The sequence below is a fragment of the Garra rufa genome, chromosome 1 (genome assembly GCF_049309525.1).
Source record: "Garra rufa chromosome 1, GarRuf1.0, whole genome shotgun sequence".
Classification (NCBI taxonomy): domain Eukaryota; kingdom Metazoa; phylum Chordata; class Actinopteri; order Cypriniformes; family Cyprinidae; genus Garra; species Garra rufa.
In genome coordinates, this window is record NC_133361.1 from 58,024,133 (window position 1) to 58,046,150 (window position 22,018).

General features: G+C 39.8%; 1 protein-coding gene across 1 annotated transcript in view; it reads left to right on the forward strand.

The window, feature by feature from the left end:
• Positions 1–1,418: 1,418 nt before the first annotated feature.
• The window catches only part of LOC141337530 (protein kinase C alpha type-like), a 58,317-nt gene continuing 37,717 nt past the window's right edge, over positions 1,419–22,018 (forward strand). The window contains exons 1-2 of the mRNA XM_073843369.1: positions 1,419–1,642; positions 2,601–2,632. Of these exons, the coding sequence (XP_073699470.1) occupies positions 1,476–1,642; positions 2,601–2,632 (199 nt within the window). The 5' untranslated portion in view covers positions 1,419–1,475. The remainder of the gene's footprint in view (positions 1,643–2,600; positions 2,633–22,018) is intronic.

A 22,018-nucleotide genomic window follows, 5' to 3' on the forward strand; every position in this document is an offset into this window, starting at 1 on the left:
GTGGGTCTTAAGCATGTTGCCCAGTTAGGTCCCACCTAGCGGCAAGTGTAGTCCTATATGAAATCCATGTGGGCAGTTAACATGGGGCCATTATGGAACCCGCGGACAATCCCATATAGAGCCCATTTTTCAGACCATTTAAAACCCACATTGGCCCCACATATAAAACTTAGCTGGTTTAAAGCTGGGACCCATGTGGGTCTTAAGCATGTTGCCCAGTTAGGTCCCACCTAGCGGCAAGTGTAGTCCTATATGAAATCCATGTGGGCAGTTAACATGGGGCCATTATGGAACCCGCGGACAATCCCATATAGAGCCCATTTTTCAGCCCATTTAAAACCCACATTGGCCCCACATATAAAACTTAGCTGGTTTAAAGCTGGGACCCATGTGGGTCTTAAGCATGTTGCCCAGTTAGGTCCCACCTAGCGGCAATTGTAGTCCTATATGAAATCCATGTGGGCAGTTAACATGGGGCCATTATGGAACCCGCGGACAATCCCATATAGAGCCCATTTTTCAGCCCACTTAAGACCCACATTGGCCCCACATATAAAACTTAGCTGGTTTAAAGCTGGGACCCATGTGGGTCTTGTGCATGTTGCCCAGTTAGGTCCCACCTAGCTGCAAGTGTAGTCCTATATGAAATCCATGTGGGCAGTTAACATGGGGCCATTATGGAACCCGCGGACAATCCCATATAGAGCCCATTTTTCAGCCCATTTAAGACCCACATTGGCCCCACATATAAAACTTAGCTGGGTTAAAGCTGGGACCCATGTGGGTCTTGTGCATGTTGCCCAGTTAGGTCCCACCTAGTGGCGAGTGCAATCCTATATGATATCCATGTGGGCAATTAACATAGGGCCATTATGGAACCCGCGGACAATCCTACATGGGGCCCATTTTTCAGCCCATTTCAAACCCACATGGGCCCCACATACAAATGTTGGCTGGGATGAAGAACTTTTGGGTATAATATGTCGGTTGCTATCTTCACTTATATAAATGAACTATAGTGCCCTGCACCCACTAGTAAAAAAATATCAAAAACTACATCTGGTGTTTGAATATTTTTGGTTTGACTGTACTTATATTAACCAAACATTTAAAATAATTTGAAAATTTGCAAAAATCAATTCTACAATAACGTTTACGACAACCCAAATAGTCTATATGTATACATAGGCTATATCCATTATTTAGCCTTACAAATGGTTCTAATAGTTAAGCAGAGTGTTGTTAGGCAGCGTTTTAACGCGTTTCGAACTTTACGCATGGCGTGTTCTTGTTTTGTTCCACGGGATGGCGTTATACACCCTCGTATTAAAGGTGACGAATAGACAAGCATGATGGAGAGTGTTGACGTCAGTGTAAGTGAGAGAGGAGCGCTGTAACAGGAGAGAAGCAGCTGAACGCGTACAGTAGACGCGTCGCGCAGCGGAGGAGACACACACCTGAGGAATAGCGGTGCGATGGCTGATCATCTGATACAGATCAATGACTCTTCCGCCGCTGTCAATCGATTCGCGCGGAAAGGAGCTCTGCGACAGAAGAACGTGCACGAAGTTAAAAACCACAAATTTATCGCTCGATTCTTCAAGCAGCCCACATTCTGCAGCCACTGCACCGACTTTATCTGGTAACATACTTTGCATTTAACGCTCGTGCATTACAGATGAAACTTTGAGAATTTGCAGTCTTGGATGTTTGCTTTGACAGGTGTCAATCATTCCTTACTTTTTATAGTGGCAAGCATAAAACGGTCTTCTTCAGTAATACATGCAAAACTATTTTTCCTTTCACAGGAAATTGAGGTGCATAGGCTACGTTGATAACGGGTTTGCTCTTACAGTTTGGGCTTGAACCTAGAGGGGAAATGCATTGTATTTCGGATGTTCTCTGTTTATGTTAAATTTAAATGAATTTGTAAATTATATTTATTAAATAACTGGATGATTTGTTTTCATGAGGCAAAACCTCTTGAAATTACATCAACAAAAATAATAATGTTTGTTTTGACAAATGTCAATCATTTCCTACTTTTTAGTTGCAAACATAATATGGTCTTTCTCAGTAATACACGAAAAACCTCTTAAATGTTAAAATATAAGAGATTTTTTTTTTTTGCAGTTCCACTATTTGTCACAGTTTTGTATAATTTTATCATTTATTCATTTATTCATTCATTCTGTAGTATTTCAGCAGGCTTATATTCTATTATAATAATGATAATAATTCAGTCATTTTAATAATTTCAATATGGTTAATGTTTAATTTAGACTTAAAGACGGTCAGTTACGGATAATGATAATGAGATACTAATGCATGGTCAGAAAATCATTTCATGATATCATGAAACTGAATTTGCTGAACAGATGTTTGGCATTTTAATACCTAAATCCTGTTTTAATACCTTTCAACCTTTACAATCATTAAGGTTAAAGAGTTTTGCACATTTAAAAAATTAGAAAATCCCTAGGAAAGAGGGGTGGGGGGCATTTTAGATTATCTTAAAACAATGATAGTGATCAAGTTCTGTTTTGCAGTTTTGTCACTAACACATTTTTTTTCTGTTTTTCTCAAATGCAACTCTACAGGGGATTTGGAAAACAAGGCTTCCAGTGCCAAGGTACTGTGTGTGTGTGTTTATGCTGTAATGAGAGGTTGTGGTTTAGTGTCAGTGATTCTGTCACTGATGCATGTGCTCATGTATTGAGCTTTACCAGGGTTTACTACTCTACTACACTACTTCACGGCAGATGAGAATGTTTAGTTTATTTTATCATTGTGCCATTAAGGAGCACATCATCTGGATAATGTGGAAAGTGTTGGCTTTGCAAGGGTCTTTTGTCAAATTTGTTTAAATCTTATGTCTGCTTTGTTATTGTTGGCTTCTGGGACCATTGTTTCTGGGAACATTGTTGGTCCTAACTCTGAAAGGGTCAATGGCTGATGTCTAGTTTTGCAGAATTCTCTGCTTCTGTTTGGAAATTACAACATCCCTGTAAAGAACTTGAGTGTCCTCCACAAACCCCAGACCTGATCCCTGCTGAACACCTTTGATGAATGATGATGAATTAGAATAGGAAGCTGGAGTCAAGTGCTTGACCTCAGCTAATAAGATGGCTGTTTGCAGGCTAACGCAATATCCCACTATGTCTACTGATTAAGCAACCTGCTCTATAAGAATTGGTCTGAAAGTTGTTTCCTCATTTTCAGATTAGATATAACAAATGTAATGTGTGATGAAATTAAAAGTTTTTCATGTAGGAAGTGCAAAAAGTTTGTCGCTTTAGACAGCTGAAGCTTCAAATAAACTGCTTTGAAATGAATTGGCACAAGCCCACTCCAAGTAGGTCAGAAGAAAAAGATGCCAGGTAAGCAGTCTTAATTCTCAAGTTCCCTGGACTATTAGACCGTGTCCTAACCAGGTGTGACAAATCAAGCAATTTGTCTCTGCACACTGAAAGTGAAGTGCTGTGTAATGTGACAGCAAATCAAATCAGGTTGGATGTTTAATATACAGTTATGTGCAGTGAAATGGACATCTCATTTCGAATTCTTGACAAGAATAACTTTTATAACGTTTAAGTTATTCTTAAAGCCTCAGACTTGTTTTACAGTCAAACCAAAAATTATTCCGACACCAACCCAATTATGCCTATTATATTATACCCAAAAGTTCTTCATACAGTGGACTACCAGTAAAACTGATAAAAATTAGGGATCAAAAATTATTCAGACACTTTGACCTGACCATGTTTTGTTGCTAATGCAATCAGCTAAAACCAGCCTAGGCTGGTTGGCTGGTCTTAGCTGGTTTAAGCTGGAAGTAGCTGGTTTTAGCTGGTGGTTTCCCATCCTGACCAGGCTGGCCAGGCTGGGAAAGTAGCCAAAACACCTCTAAAACCAGACTGCTGACCAGCTAAAACCAGGCTGGTTGACCGGCTAAAACCAGCCAACCAGCCTAGGCTGGTTTTAGCTGTTTTTTCACTAGGGAAGGATGATTTAATGGACTTAATGGGTTATTTCAAATTAATTTGTGCAATTTAGTAGGCAACTCTAGACTACATAAAATATATAGGACAAAAAAACATATATTTTTAGGAATTGCACTTAGGAACATCCTTACGAACTTCTTTAGAATTTATCTTAAGAAATGCCTTATTTCTTAAGAAGATTTTTGTAAATCTGGTCCCAGGACGATAGACTTTCCAAGAACATTGCTGATTTAGATTACATACATAGATACATTACAAAGGGTTAAAAACTCGATATATGCTAGAACAACTTGACTTGTTATGGTGCAGCAATAACATGCATAGTAAAAAAAAAAAGAACTTGGGGATACTGACCCCTAAAACCATTGATCTTTATATGATTATATGAGAATATCATTACTTAAAAGTGTATTCATTCATCTTGGCTCTTGGAAAACGTTGAGCAGAACTACAGGATGACGCAAGAGCTGGCAGACTCAGATGGTCAGATGGCAAAGGTATCTTGTTTATCATGTTTGTGTATCTTCCTGTCGACTGGACATTTGCCATGGAAGATGGTCAAGTCTTTGAGGATGTGTGGGTACATCAATGAATATATTCCAGAGACCTCTGCAGTGTTGGACTAGAGATATACTTTACATAAGTGTGTAGCACGAATAGCCGGTCAACGCATTGTAAGCATGCGGTCCTGCTGTACATGCTTAGCATGCATTCCTTAGTCCTATTGGGATTTCACGGGACTTTTTTCTGTTTTATGCAGCCCAAAATGCTTCAGCCTTTCTCAGAAGCAGCATTTTATAATGACAAGAAAGCTGAACACATATTGGTAATTATGTTGGACTTGGAATTATATTATTACAGTACATTCTGATTAGCTAATATTGCTTTCCCATCTCAGAACATGTTTTGTGAAAAAAGACAAGAATGCAAACTGTCCCAAATGATGCAATGATTGGTTGCATTAGGATTTATTTTTGCAAGCACAAAAACCATGGAGATACTGGAATTTCTGCTTTTGTGTGGTGGTAACAAACTTCAGTACAAACGGCGCAGCAATAAAGTTTCCTTCAAATATCTGTGCCATTATAAATAGTGATGTACTCAGCTCACATAGAAATCACTTTCAAATTAATCAGCTTTCTGTTGGTCAGAGACGCCGAATTGATGTGACCAGCTTGAACGTGAGCGAAATCTGCATGGGAAACTTTTTTGCCGCCATGAAATGACTGGATTTTGCCTGCAAAATTTCGCAGAGCTACGGTAAATGTGACTGCAGGTTTAGTGCAATTACCAGAAAAGTCTGCGATTTAGTTGCACTCTGTGTTTCTAAGTGAAGCACAACATTGTGCTTATTTACACTGTATTCAGGTGTTTTCAGTAGTGAGATGACTCGAATCGCAGTAAATGCTGCTCTACACAAACACCAACTCTACATCTCACTATTATGCTGTCTTTGACTTAAGTAAAGGAGTCCTATTATGCTCCTTTACAGTCTTTATGATGTTTTAGGGGTGCACTAGAACATGCTCTCATGCTTGGTGGTTCGAAAAATGCATTATTTTTCACATAATTTACATTATTACAATAGCTTTCTCCTCAGGCTGGCACAAATGGCTCGATTAGTTCTGGGTTTAATAAAGGTCCCCCTTCCGAAAAATGAAATGTGTTTTGATTGGTTAGCTGCGTTGCGATTGGCGAATAGCTTAGACGGCATTTCAGTCCTGCCACACCCCTTCCCAAAGCAGCAAGTTCCGTGTACAACTGCGCAAGCTAGATTAAAGTGATTCTTACGTTTTAAATATGGATATTTTTCTTACAAAAACACATTGGATCGCTAAAGGAGGCTTTTATTGACTGATGGACAGAAACACTTGTCTATGCCATTCAATCTATGCCGTTCTAAAGCTTGGGAGTGCTAGAATTATTTTTAATATAACTCAGATTGCATTTGTTTGAAAGAAAGAAGTCATATACACCTAGGATGCATGGAGGTAGGAGTAAATAATACGCTACAGTAGTGTTGGTCCTATCGTCAGCCTGCGAGATCACCGATACATGATATTATCATTATTGTGCTAATGTATTTAATTATTTACATGCCCAAAACCAGCTCCAGCATAAGGCTAGTAAAGCCATCTACACTGTATAATGAATAAATCTCTTACCACACACTGCACATGTCTACGGTGTGGCTTGACGTGACCGCCGATGGTCGTCACTCTAGTGTTTACATCAGCTGCATCTGCATCTGATCTAACAAAGCATCTGAGTTATAAATTGTACATTTCGAAACTCAGTGACACATGCAACAAATTCTGTATAGCTGGAAGCTCTTGTGTTGTTGTGTAGAGTATGTTTTGGGTCTTGTACGGATCACATACGTAATGACTGTCAGCCTATAAGCAGTCATCAAGGGGAAGGTTATTCAAGAGGTATCACTGTCCCTTGTGTTAGAGCTTTTGGCGGGCACGTTTCTTACTAATACGACCCTGTCATAACTGCTTCCTGTTTCCAAGCACCTACCACATGGTTACATATTCTGAGTCCTTAATTAAGTGTCATTGCAGTCAGCATGTGTTGCTCCAGAAGGTTCTAACCTCCGTCCGTGCAGTAACCTGCCTGTCTGCATCTACTTCTTCACTGGAGAATGTGTTGCACGCAAAGGAGTGAGGACAGCATGAGAACATGAAGAAAACTGGCTAAAACAAGCATGTAAGCATGCTCTGAACAGGTTGACAGTAGGGCTGTTGGTGAGCTCACAGATGGCTTTGCTGATGGACGGTTGGCCGTGGGAGCTGGTTGGTGTGCAGTGGAGTGGGAAGCGAACATGAGGGCCAGGCCAGAGAGTGCATGTTCTTGGAAGCTTTAGGGAGATGTGTAATGGTGTGTAACAATGAAAAGGCTTCTGATACCTGACCAAGAGCTTTTCAGCTCGTGATGAGAGACACCAGAACTGTGGTCACCTGCGATTTGAGCATGCTGCTCCAAAACATCTACTGAGAGATGAATGAGATACATGAGGTATCCTGAACAAAGAAACAGCGACTTTTTCAAATTAATATAATCTTAAAAATAATTTAATTTTGGAGTTTGTAATTGTAATAACGATTATAATGACTCATAATAATTGTTTATTAGTGAGCTAGACTGCAGACTAAACTTGCTTGCAAATTGCAGCCAGTCATCAAATAAGCGTATTTATTCATATACACAAAAATGCCATTAATGAATGTTTAACACAGTATTTGAAAAAATGTTTGCAAAACACCTCATCACTTATCTTCTGAGCTTCTTAGCATCAAGCTTGAATCTTGCATTTACAAACAGCAACTGAAAATCCTGCATAGTGCACCTTTAAAAAGTCTTTCTCAAGATGGAGCCGTCTGTTGCATTCATTTGCACTTTGCCTTTATGCACTCTTTCCAGAGTGAATGTGTTTTGTGTATAGATGCTCTCATATATACTGAATGCTGCCCAAAAGTTATGGCATAATGCTAAAATTAGTTACTTTTAGTGCATTCAGAAAGTATTCAGACCCCCTTGACTTTTGTTACGTTGCAGCCTGACACTACACTCTGTACCTCATAATGACAAATTAAAAACTGAATTTGAGAAATTTCTGTAAACTTATTAAAAAAAAAACTGAAATATCACATTTACATAAGTATTCACCCTTTGCAAAAAAAACTTGAAATTTAGCTCAGGTGTACACCAAGGTACACCTTGATTGAAGTCCACCTGTGGTAAATTAACTGTGGCCTCACAGCTGACAATTCATATCAGAGCAAAAACCAAGCCATGTGGTCAAAGGAACTGCCTGCAGAGCTCAGAGACAGAATTGTATGGAGGCACAGATCTGGGGAAAGCTACAAAAAAAATCTGCTGCACTGAAGGTTCCCAAGAGCACAATAGATTCTATAATTCTCAAATGGAAAAAAGTCTGGCACAGCCAGGGTTCTTCCAAGAGCTGGTTGCCCAGCCAAACTGAGCAATTGATGGAGAAGGGCCTTGTCTAGACTGGTGACAAAGAAGCTGATGGTCACTCTAGTTGAGCTCCATGATCATATATGCAGATGGGAGAAACCTACAGAAGGACAAACATCACTGCAACACTCAACCGATCTGGGCTTTATGGCAGTGTGTCCAAACTTAAGCCTCCTTAGTGAAGACACATTAAAACAAACTTGGAATTTTCAAAACAACACCTTAAGGACCATCAGACTCTGAGAAACAAGATTATCTGGTCTGAACTTCAATTCTAAACATCATGTTTGAAAGAAACTCATTCACCTACCATCCCAAAAGTAAAGTAGCTGGTAGCAGGCTCATGCTGTGGAGCTGTTCTTTAGCAGCAGGGACTGGGAGACTGGTCAGGGTTGAGGGAAAGCTGAATGGAGCAAAGTACAAAGATATCCTTAATGAAAACCTGTTCCACAGCGCTCAGGACCTCAAACTGGTCTGAAGGTTCACCTTCCAACAGGACAATGACCCTAAACACAGGACAACTCTGTGAATGTCCTAGAGTTCCCCAGCCAGAGCCCTGACTTGAACTCTATTGTACATATCTGGAGAGATATGAAAATGGCTGTCCAACCTGACCAAGTTTGAGGATTTGCAAAGAAGAATGCCAGAAAGTCCCCCAATCCAGCTGTGCAAAGCCTGTTGCATCATACCCAAAAAAGATTTGAGGCTGTAATTGCTGCCAAAGGTGCTTCAACTAAGTACTGAGTAAAGGGTCTGAATACTTACGTAAATTCTGTTTTTACTTTGTCACTATAAGGTACGAAGTGTAGATTAATGAGAAAAAAATAATAATTTAAACAATGGTAGTATCAGGCTGCAACATAACGCAGTTGAAAAAAGTGGAGGGTGGCTTTTTGGATGGACTGTAAGTATTTGAATGGTTTTTGTGGACTTGACTGATTATTACATTATCGATTATCTGGTGTTACTTCAGTACTTGGGCATATCCCTTGTAGTAGTAATATGTATTATGTATAGCTAGTGTTATGTTGTAATGCTCAATTCATTTATAATAGTGTTTTCTTTTAGGAGCATGCAAAACTGCTAAAAAGCTTTCTAGAATGAAGAATGAATTACTGTAGATGATGCATCTGTATCATATAGTCAGAGACATGCATCTAAACACCCAGAATGATGTCGTTATTGCTGACAAAGCCTGTCTAAACTGGCTTGCTGGTATCAGCTGTTAATTGCCTTAAGGTGGTCTTCCCCAGCCTGACTTGCTAACAAGTGCCCAAAACCTCTCTAAGACCAGCCTGACAAGACAGCTTAGACCACCAAAATTGTTTAGTCTGAATTAAGCTGTTTGTTTCAGCAGGAATGACAGACAGACATCAGACAGACACCAGCTGCTCTCCACCCTCACTCTACCTACAGTGCCCTCTTGAGAGAGATCTCTACCTAATGTGCAGTGCTCATGGGTACTGTTCTGTATTCTGTTACAGATCATTAGCAATATGATGAGAATCTCTGTTTAGCCTCAGTACTCTCTGGAAATAAAAATGTCAATGGTAATTTTCTGTGGGCTCTTCTGTGGAGAGAATATTTGATTTCCCCTAATTTTCTCTCTCTCTCTCTCTCACTCTCTTCCTCTTTCCTCTGAAGCCTTCTTTACGAGCCTCTGTGGAGTCAGATTTAACTATCATTAGAGTATCATTATTTTAACTGTAATTTGCCTGTCTGAAGAAAAGGCAGGTGCGCCTCTTTACCTGATGTAGTTTACTTTACTAGAAAATTGTGTGGGAACCTGTTACCATAAATCATAAAATGTAAAAGGTGAAACCAGATAAAGTGTTATTAACATAACCTTGATTGGATGTGACAAATCAAGTTTATATTAATAATACATCCATCTATTCATCCATACAGTACATCCATAACTACTTATCCCAGTGTCTTGGGACATAGGCAGGGGAAACCCTGAATGGATGACATTAGTAGTCTGTAATCAAAATAATTATTCTTTTCTAGTCTAATTTGTAGATAATCAACTATACATTTCAATGTTCCAATGTATTTTATTGTTGACAAAACATTACAAGATAACACTTTTCACTGTGTCTTCACAAAAACCTGTAGAAAAGAAAACTATTAAGAAAACATTTAACTTGAAAACTTAATATTAACTCTGCAAGATGCTAACCAACATCAAAATGACCTTATCCTTTGAAAAGTTTGTTTAGTTACCGCTATAAATTCATTTGTTTTTTTAAGTGTCCTAATATTTCCTCCTTTCCTTGTCCTCTTCCTTTAATATCCCCTACAACAGGTTTAAATGCATCTAAGGTCAGAAAACATTGTAATTTTCTCAGAAAAAACATTTATACACAGATCCATTTGTCAATAATTTTGAAACGGTTCGTTCAAACCAGCTTTGAGTGTAATGTCTGTAAACCTGTCCCTTCAATATCCTACTCTGCTCTGATTGGTCAGCTGGTCAATCCCGTTGTGATTGGCACAGAGAGGAGTACTTGAGCAAGTTAGCGAGCACTAGCATTTGTGTTGCCAAGTCCGCGGTTTTTTTTGATGCGCGGGTTGAAGCGACCCCAATAACGTCATATTTAGCCCCTGGAATGTGAATTTTAAATGCTAGTTTTGAGTAGCAATTGGGTGAGTTTTGTTGTGAAAACCTGGCAACCCTGATGCACCTTTACATAAAACAATAATATAGTGCTCAAATCTGTTCTTAAGCATTTTGTTTAACACTTATGCAAGCAAATCGTGCCCACAGCTAAAGTTTAGCTGCTAAACTGTAAACACATAACAAAAACAATAATGGTTGATATGTTAGCCGAGTGCTAGCGTGACTAACTGATGAAACAAGTCAAGTCACCTTTATTTATATAGCACTTTTAACAATACAGATTGTGTCAAAGCAACTGCACAGTATTTAAACAGCACCATAGTGTGTAAGTAACGCATTATTGTAAATAATCAATTTTCAGTTAAAGGCAGTTCATCAATGAATTCAGTGATATCATCGTCAGTTCAGTTCAAATAGTATACGATATCGCTGGAAAGTGTCCCCAACTAAGCAAACCAGAGGCGACAGCGGCAAGGAACCAAAACTCCACAGGTGACAGAAATGGAGAAAAAAACCTTGGGAGAAACCAGGCTCAGTCGGGGGACCAGTTCTCCTCTGTCCAGACCAGACAACAGTTTGTACCAATGTCTGATTGTAGAGAACTCATCAGAACTCAACACAGTTTGTAAGCCAAAATATGTCTAAGTTACGTTCTTTATTATTAAAAGAAGTAATTAGAACAATGACAGTCTACATTAATCGACACATTCTTAGGAAATAGTGGGTTCACAGCAAATTATCAGAACTATTTCAGCAAGACAGTAATATCGTGGTTTACCTGGAAACCTAAAGCTGCACTAGGTATAGCACTCACTTGAAAATGTACACAAAACATATATAAACCGTACTTACAGGTTGTGGTTGGGAGACACTTGTTTGTCCAAATAAAGAAGATTAGAAACTTCAGAAGATAAAAGCCAAGATTAGAGTCACATTATCATCTTTCGTCAATGAAAACAAACAAACTTGCTTTCACAGCACAAAACAGCAACTTCTTCTCGACATGATGTAAACACACTAACTAGCGGAAGTGTTTGTGGGCAGGTCAGACTGTTCGTATTTCGCGGGCATTTGAGGATTATGCTAATGTGTTACTCAGTGATGTTGATCAGTAACAGGCAGAAAATTCGAAAAAATGATGACTCGTTAAGGCGGTACAATGTCGACTTTTTCTTTTGAGACACAATATCTTTATTTATCATGCAGTTTTATGATTAACAACTTTGCAGACTGTTTACATTGAAGGATAGCTACATTACAAACTGCAAAAAGTTATTTTTTGAAAACCCATATGACCTGTTCTTTAAACACCTTTTTGAATCAGTACATTACCATATCCAAGAGACATAGGCTAGTATTAGCTATAAGCACATGCAAGTACATGCTCACATAATATTAATATTTGATTATCCCAAGAAGCAAATTAGATTTTTCTTACCATGTTGCCAAGGGTGGATGACAAGTTTTTTTTAATGTTTACCAGAGAAAAATCATAACCATCGTCTGATCCCTTTCCTTAACAAGTTGCACAATTTAAATTGTCATTCATGTCACTTGAGAGTAAAAAGGTTGTTGTCAATATGCATAATAGGTAAGTCCTGTTGTGGCACTTGAAGCAATTAAATATAAATAAAATAGAAGAACAGACACATTTGTTTTACTGCATTTACTTGAATCCATTCTCCTAATGAGCAAGCAAGACATAAAAATTCGCAAGCTGATGTAATTACCTTTAAATGAAATGGAAGTCTGAATAATTTCTGAATAACCAGAAGCAACCCGGGTATAGCGAAAGAAAAAAATCTTTAATAAAAATATTATAATTTTCTTCTCCTCAAGCAATTTTCCCTTTTGTCTGGCATTGCCGACCCCACTTATTTTTCAACCCCTCCCCACTAATCGCCTGTTATATTAAAAGACTTTTTACTAGGGATGCACGATATTTATCGGACAGATAAATTATCGACCGATTTGGGTAAAAATGACGTTTTTAAAATGAGCATTTTTATTGCTCCGATAAATAAATGAAACCCGATCCGATAAAGTACTCTTGCTGGTAAATCAATCAATCAGTCTGGTTTATCTGAGATTTCCGAGTGCAAGTGACTGCAGCTGTAAACTGCAGTGACTCTCGGCCTTTGTCGCGTTTAATATGTCATCATCTGTGTCGTCATCATCGCCTTCGCAGGTCTGGAAGTTTTTCACGGTGACAGAGTTGCCAAAATGCTCTGTAGCCTGCTCTGCTGTGGCATCTGCCGTTGCTAAGCAGCCATGACATGCGCTCTCCATAAAGACGCGGTAGTTTCGGCAAAGAATAAATAGATTTTCAGCATTAAAAATCGCTTGCAGTAGCTCTGTTATCAAAGCTGATTGGTTGTGGTTCATGTCACATGACCTGCGTTGCGCTTGCAGAATTCTGAAGAGTTGAGATGTTTTTATCACTATTCTGATATTTTATTTTCCGCCTTGTACGATTTGGCTGCTGCACACATTCATAATATGATCAATAAGAATGGACTGCATGTAAGCTTTACCACAGACATTTGGACATCTGATTTTACTCCATGATGCACTTTTAATTTTTTCCAGGTTGACAAAATGTCAAAGCATTTTATTTTATTTAGAATTGTGGTGCCTTACACAAAAAAATATAAACATTTTTGAAGAGTCAGGACTGTTTGCTATGATTGTTAGACCCAGATATATAATATAAATTTCATTAGTTTATCTTAGATTTTGTATTCTCCTGTGTGCACAAAATTATGATATAAAAATATGAATGTATTGGTTATCGGTATCGGTATCGACCAAAAGAAGGACTTAATTATCGGCTATCGGTATCGGTTAGAATTTTTCATATCGTGCATCCCTACTTTTTACCATCTAATTTATTCTGTATGGATAAAATTAAGCCCTGCTTACTTTTCTCACTGAATACATCAAATCACAGAAGTGAAATGAGTTGACGAAAAGAAGAGCTGAGGCTGTTTGGGAGCACAGTTTTCTCGTTGTTCTCTGTCCAAATTTGTCTCTGTTTTGTCTGGGTTTCTCTTCCTCAAGGGTCAGTGCTAACAGGTCTGTCATCACCACTGCGCTCCAACTGCTCTCTGTTAATAGTACAGCTTTGTGTCTGCCCTCTTCAGCACTGGCACAGAATAAATCAGCTGGCTAATGCAGATGTTCTGCCCGTCTTTTCTTCGTCCCCTTCGGGCCTTTGAAGTAAGGTGCCACTTTATTTGGAGAGTCGTGCCATGTCCAGAAATGAAGAGAGCGACGCTGTGATTGAAGGATGAGCTTGAGCAAGCCGGTGGAGTTAGTGAGCCGCTGGCAAGGGGAACATAAACAGTCTGACAGCTGCGGTTTGAGTTGACGGGCGAAAGCGGTGGAAAACAGAAGTGGATGTTTTCGTCACAGAGTGAGCAGTAGCAGAACGTGAGCGGGCCTTTAGTAGCCTGCAGTGTGTGCTGACACGGTAACGGTTGCTGTTTCTGAGGGTCTGGAAGATTTCCCTCGCTATCTCTGTTTTTGTTGACCTTTCGAAGAACTGTTGAAAAAAGATTAGATCGCAGATAAAGAGTGCCACATGAAACATGCCCTTATTTATGTGCCTGAGAGTGGCTCACACCAACTGTTATACAATTTTTGTTGCTTGGTATTTTAGTGTTTGTTAAGGATTAGTTCACTTCCAGAACAAAAATGTACAGATAACGTGCTCACCACCTTGTCATCCAAGATGTTCATGTCTTTCTTTCTTCAGTTGTTAAGAAATTATGTTTTTTTTTTTTTGACGAAAACATGTCAGGATTTCTCTTAATGGATTTGTATGGTGCCCCCAAGTTTAAACTTCCAAAATGCAGTTTAAATGCAGCTTCAAAGGGCTCTAAACAATCCCAGTCGAGGAAGAAAGGTCTTATCTAGCAAAACGATCGGTTATTTTCTAAAAATATTGACAATTTATATACGTTTTAACCTCAAATGCTCGTCTTGTCTTGTCTCTGCAATGCGCATACGTAGTCTGTGTAATCCAGGTCAATACAATTAGGGTATGTTGAAAAAACTCCCTTCTCGTTTTTTATCCCCAACTTCAAAATCACCCTACATCGCTGCAGAAGTACCGACCCAGTGTTTACAAAGTGAACATACAAAGAAGATCGAAAGTTGAAGACGAAAACGAGATGGGAGTTTTTCGGCATATCCTAACTGTATTGACCCGGATTACACAGACTATGCATGCGCATCGCAGAGACGAGGCAAGATGAGCATTTGAGGTTAAAAAGTGTATAAATTGTCTATTTGTTTTAAAAATAACAGATCGTTTCGCTAGATAAGACCCTTCTTCCTTGGCTGGGGTCGTTTAGAGCCCTTTGAAGCTGCGTTTAAACTGCATTTTGGATTTGGACATTTCTTTACAACTAAAGAAAGAAAGAAAGACATGAACATCTTGGATGACAAGGGGGGGAGTACATTATCTGTACATTTTTGTTCTGGAAGTGAACTCATCCTTTAAGTTCACCACTGGCATCTCTTTTACTATTGTTTCTAGTTATGGTTATTGAAAATCCCTAGCCCTTGGCAATAAAGTTTAGCACTTAATAACTCTGCAGACATAAATGACACCTCAAATGGTGTGAGATGATGGGAGCTGTTATTTTAATTTAATTCTTATTTTCTCCCAAGTGTTCAGAATTAGTATTTTTACATGCCAGACATTTGAACAGGCAATTAATTCAACAGGCAGTCTATTTTAAGTACATGCTGTAAGATTGTAATAGGGATTAATTACATAATAATTTATAATTTAGCTCAAAGGGAAATCGAATATGATTCAATAGGGAATTTCTACAGAATCGCTGTTTTACGGCTGGTCAAGAGTCGACCTGCGATTCATTCACAAACCGTAACAGAAACTCTGCGATGGGTATTACTATCCAGGATATAGTGAAAACACTATATATTAGCACAGTAGCAAAATCAGCAGTTTAAGGCAGTAACTTGTAAGCACGAAACACAAGATACTTAATAAAAATATGAATTTATTAGATAAACCTAACACATACAAACTAATCTAACATAAACACGCATTCACACAGGTTGCAGAAAGAGAAAATGAGGAAAGAATGAGTTTAAAGGAATGAAAATATGAAGTCCCAAGTTATAGCAATGTGCATTTGCTTAGACCTGAACAACCATCAATCACTTAATTAACCCTCGTATTGAGTCTCTCAAAGAGGTTATTAAACTTTATATCAAAATGCACCAGTTCAGTAAGATTCTAGAGGTTACTTGCGCATTGCCTTTGGGAATTCCTTTGGTTGCGTCGCTTCAAAAAGGGGCTTTCCCGAGGTTGCTGATTGGTTGGTGGTCGGTCAATGCGATGTCTTCTTGGGCGTTGGCTGGATATGAGAGTTGTGAGTGCGCTGATAAAGTTCGGGTCAACGAAGACGTTTAAGTCGGTCGCGGCTTGCACAAACTTAACTAGACACGAAACTCTCAACGGAAAGAAATAAAAGTATTAAAGTAAAAGATAGAGGTGTGGTGATCTCCTCATGTTTCCTTGAGGTGAGGAGGCTGGCATGCAGGCCAGGCGGCGTCGAGACGCGGCGGCGCGAAGCACGTGAAGAGCGTTGTAAGGAGTGAGAAAAGTTGCAAGAGATAAGAGAGATTTGAGAGTGTCCTTGGTATTTAAACTCAGCTTTTGGACACCTCCCAAAATGATGTCTTGACCAATTAGAACATTGGCTGAACTCCGGTGGGCTGCTGGTTTCACCTTCCAAACCACAAATCACAATGTTATCTTATTAGTCCCGTGATCCCAAATTCCCGCTCTTTGCAGAGATAAATTTGGACATGATTTCTATAACAAGACTATAATACATTTCGCAAAGAATTGAATTACAGGAACATTTTGAGAATGCGATTTCCAACTCGGACATATCAAACATCAATATAAACCATTAAACTATTCAAGAGTTATCAAAAGGGACATACACAATGAGTGATTAAAACATAATAGACAAATGTATGGGTTACATATATGAATAGGAAATTATGCAGAGAAATGATGAGTTGCTCATGAGTCCTTTAAGCATAATTTTGGGTGCATATGTACATCAATAGACAGTTTTCTGTGCCCTTCTGTGAGGGTCTGTTCTCTAAGCTGGGAGGTCAAAAGTTTAGGGAAGGAATTTCCGTTGTGTCCTGTGTGTGGGGGAAAACCAACCATATCGCTAATGACTTTAATCATGTGATGTTCAAAATGTGCATCTCTTTGACCATTAATCTTGGTTACTTGCTCCAAATTTGACAATCTCCTTATTCGAAGGATTTGATTATGAAGAAGTGTCTTTGTGTTAATTTTGCAAGTTCTTGGTTAGTTAGGTCTGCTTCAGGCTGGCGTTCTGGCGCCAGCTATGAAACGTCAGATTTATGATGGGCCTCTTGGAATGTACGTATGTAGAAGTGTTCTAACTTCTAATAGACTCTCTTAAATTGTCTGATTCTCGCTGAAATACTACATATCCCCCTTTCGATCGGTGATGTGTTGTTGGCAGAAGACATCGACGAGCGCTGGAGAAACAAAGGCAGAAGAAGCAGGCAGAAACACAGCAAACAACAAGACAACACTTCCAGGACAGTTACTGTACCGGTGCATGGCATTACGTTATTCGGGTACATGTAGTACCTGGAAAATGGTCGAATTCACATAGAAATTGTTGTTCAAATTTGTTCTCGTATAATGATGCTTTGATCAACTGTGATTAAATTTGTTTGTTTATTTAAGGTTTTAAATTTAGAGACGTTCTGGTGACATCTGTGGTAAAATGATTTGACCTATCTTGCATGGAGCTCTCTGGCTCCCATTCAGTTCAGAATGGTTTACGGATATTAGGTGTGGCAAGTCAATCCTAATATCAGACCTTTGACCCTTGTAGGGTGGCTAGGAGTTTCACCTGCTAAAGTAAGAGAGGAAGGGAAGCGATAGGCAAGAGGAAAAACAAAACAAAGAAAATTAGCTGCGGGTTTTCCTAGTCAGGGTTGCGAGTACTATTGAGCTAGGATGGCAGGTGCAGCTGATGTGTCATGTACCTTAACATAGTGTCAGGTGTTCTACCTGGGGTGAGGCTAGCTGCATGTTCCTTCCTGGTGGATGTAAAACTATGTTAAGCTGAGATTTGAATATTCTACTCGTGGGAAGAATATGTTTGTCAAAGGTGTTATCAGTAGGTGTGGTTACCTCTGGGTTGTGAATGTTAATTGTGTAGTGTATGTATGGTCAGATCTGTTTCAGTCTGTTTTGGCTCCCCCTTTTCTTGTAGGTCGGTGAAGATGCTCTCTGCATCCTTGGCTTGGGTGAGGGTGTGTTCAGATGGGGGTCAGTCCAGCAAGGCAGGAAGTTCTTTAGCAGACAGTCGGAGGTAGTTTGGCATGGCTGTGTGAAGCTGGGGTGCAAAACTTTGTCTCCTATGTTGCATTTCACTTGTGATGCCTTCTGGTTGTGGCAGACTTTCTGACCTTCTGTGCTTTAGTGGTTGCTGTTGCACAGACATGAATGTGGTTCATGGAGTTGAAGTTCATTTGACAGTTTCTTTGGAAGTGATGGGTGACTGAGGTGATGTTCTTTGGTACCTCAGAGTTTTATCAGCGGTTGGCCGTGAGAGACTTGTTTGTTCTGGGTGGTTGTTGAACAGGTGCTTGTCATCTCTTATGCGGTGGTGTACCAGGTGATCGTCGGCCTTCCGTTCTGTCGCTGGTCACAGCGAGCATGACTTCTGTTTCTAGTCATTCGTGTCTAGCTGGTTTTCAAGGAACTCTTTCAGTTGTTTCATGACTTGTTCCATGTCTTCTGAGGGTGAACAGTCTTGTTCTTGTGTAGACTTAGCACTGTGGATGTCTAAGTGGTGCTGATGTGGGTTCTGTCTTTGCTTACCCACTCTAGTTGCTGTTGGACAAGCCGGTCGTTTGGCTTTGCACGTCCAGTTAGGTTTCCAGCTGATCCTTTCTTTTGGGTTTCTTGAGAAGTGTGGCTGGTCCCATGGCTTTTCCCAGCGGTTGGGCTGGTAGCTGTTGTGGACATGGGGCTCATGTTCTCTTTGCTCTTGATAGAAGACTCTGGTGTTGTGATGCCACTGGGTGTCGTCCAGTGCATGGATTGAGTCTTTGGTGAAAGAGTTCAAGAGTGTGGAGGTTTTGTTACCTTTCTTTGAGGTCAACTTTTGCTTGGTGTAGGCCTTCTGTGTTAGATCGCGCAACTGTTGGATGGTCATGGAGCGCGGACAGGCCATGACGCAGAGGTGACGACTGACTCCAGGGTGCAGATTTTTCAGAAAAAGGCTTTTGAAGCTCACCTCTTCTTCAAGGTCAGGTTTGTTGTGTGCACCGAAGTAGGCTTTTCGGAGCCGGTTATAGTAGGCTTGTGGTGTCTCTTGTCGACCTTGTTTGGTCTCCAAGGCAGTTAACAGTCCATATTCAGACTCAGGGTCTGTAAACTCTTTGATCAGGACCTCACAAAGTAGCTGGTAGTTTGACTTTGTGTGACTGAGTTGTCGATCTATGAAGTTTCGTACCTCGACACTTGACGTTGCTCTTAGGAGGTACAACCTGTCTCTGTCAGTCACATGAGGTCTCATTTCTAAATGAAAATTAATATCTTGCAGGTGGGCCTGGATGTCGTGGCCCTCTTTGGAGTTCGGGTCAAACTGGCTGATGCTTTTAGACAGCTTGTTGAGGTCTTTGATTGTCAACCCAGGTGCAGTTCCAAGGTCTGCTTGAATGGGGTTTCTGCTTTCAGTGGCAGGAAAGAGCTGTGTGGCGAAGGCTAGTGATGTTTCGGGAGGTGGCGCTTCACTTCCTTCGTTGGATGTCAGTTCTTGGATGTGAGACTTAGCTCTGCTCAGCAGTGGTGAGGCTGAGATATGCTTCGCTCTTCTTGGCTCTTGTTCCAGCTCATAAGCATATTTTAACTCTTTTCTGACCACGTAGAGCTCATTGTTGGCATCGTCTAGATGTTGGGTCAGATTGTCTATGTCAGTGCTGTACCTTTCAAGGTGGTTTTCTAAGGCACTGATTTCAGCATTCTTGTCGCTGATGTCGTTCTTGGCTTTCTCTAGTAGCTGTTCGGCATACTGGAGTCTGTTTACCAGGTCTCCCTGGGCAGCCTTTGCTTGTTGCTGGTCAAGTTGAGCTGTTGCCAGGGCTGCTTGGAGCTTTTTAACTTGTTCCGTTGTTTCCTGCTCCCTCTCGTTGGGTGCTTTGAGTTGATCTTGAACTTTCACTTCCAGCTTGTCTATGCGGCGTTGAGCACGTGACAGCTCCTCTTGAAGATGGGTGATGTGCTTGTCGCTCAGTTTCAGCTGGGTTGTGAAGGCATCGCTTAGGGAGCTGGTGATTTTGATTAGCTCCTCGTGGTTGTTGTTCTGGCTTGAATCTTGTGTCAGGAACCTTCTCATTAAGAATAATAACAGTTCAAAGGTCTTGGGGGTGAGGCTGTCCATCATGCCTCTCAGCCAAGTGTTCACATCTTCCCCGTGGGCAAGGGGGTCTGCAGTCTGCGGCATGTTTGCACGCTGAGGAGAAGTGAGACTGACACAGATCTGTGTGAGGTAGAAGCCTATGTGTGGTGGGACAACTAAGTGTTGTGTCAGTGATTGTGAACCCCTAATGAAGGGTGGCGATGATAGTGTTGGTCTCAGGGTGTCTAGGTAGACTAGGGATGTGAAGACTTCGTCACTCTAATGAGGAAGAGGAAAAAAAAGAAAAAGGTGAAAACAAGTCAGTGAAATAAAACAACTCCCTTTTCCAATGGGAGGAATTTTACTTGGATTTTGTAAAAAGGTAAACAATATTATTATATCTCTGTTCGAGACGTGAGAATATAATAATAATGCTGGTATCTCTTTTCTTAGTCTGACAGGATTGACACCGAACACCTTACAGTTGGACCGCTTACCAAGGAGGCTTCGAAAGCAACGTGTGTTCAACACTTATCTCTAATAATTGATCTCAGTATGAGATGAGATTCAAAAATTTGGAACGCGTTTTCAAATTCAGGGAGGTTAGGAAGAACGAAGGAGGGTTTGATTACAATCGAATTCATAAGGATGATTACTGTTCTTTGACAAGATTTTGCATTTCATTCACTTAGAATCGATTGATGGTTCTTACAGGTCCCTGCGAATGTGAGGAGTAAAGAAGAAAGCAGGAGAGACTTGGGTAGAAGGGAAGGGAAGGAGACTCAGCAAATTGAGTGGATCGGGTCCACTCACAGGCTGCGTGGCTGTTATACCCGACTACGAGTAGCGTGTTGTTTATAGTTGCTGCACAACTAATGAAACACCAATAAAATTTGAGTGAAAGAGAGTTGTCTTTCTAATTTATTTGAACTCGTAGTGAGGGATAACAGTGTCTCCTATTAAAGCTCAGGTGTGTCGTTCCCAAGCTAGGATACAAGGAGGTAAAGGAGAAAGGTAGGGTAAAGTGAAATTAAAAGTAATAAACGGCAAAGTAATCAAAATGAAATTAAATGCAGGAGTAAATAAAACAAAATAAATAAATAAAATAAAAAATAAAAATGGAGGTTAATTGTATAACCAAGAGAGGAAGAAATAGGGGTAAAAACGCAATTAAAGAAATGAGTAAGTGTGAGTCAATAGAATCTGTTGATAGGGGTAACAAATCAATTAGGTAAAATAAGTTACCCTTAACTTTCAAAGTTCAAGGCTTATTAGTACCTAAAATGATTTGACCTAAAAGAGAGAATACTAGAAATAATGATCATATGAAATGACCAGATGAGGAAATTCAAATGAGTCCAAATAAATTTAATGTTTGAATTAAATTTCAATTTGTCACAATTAATAATTGTGAAGTAATATTCCCCTTTCTAGTAAAATGCATATAAAGTGGTAAAGTTAGAAAATTGAGAAATAGGACAGAAAAATAGACCAACAGGTGTATATTAGTTCAGAGGTTTAAAGGGTTAAATCACTTTAGCTTTGCCCACACACACTGTATTCAACCACTGGATGTTAATGCTAACTGCTAACCTTTGAGGCTAATCTTTAGCATAGACTTCAATGTAAAAGCAACAGTTTCGTTAGCTTAGCAATAGCAACACCGTAGAGTTTGTTTATAGTATGACGTCAATGTGCTGCGCGTGCAGTTCAGAGTTGCTCCGGAAGTAGGTTAAGACTTCCGAGTCACCATCGTAGCTACGGCAACCAAAACAAACTATAGTGAGCTAAGCACATGAAGCATTACATTGCAAGTTCAGTTAAGAATGTTACATGAAATGGCAGCGCATTTCAACACTGTACACATAACAAGACCACTTCTAGTTGGTTTTGCGATGTGGCGCTTTAAACTCTTAGTTCGTTCAGAGTTGGATTTAAACTTTATTTAAGTGGCAGCT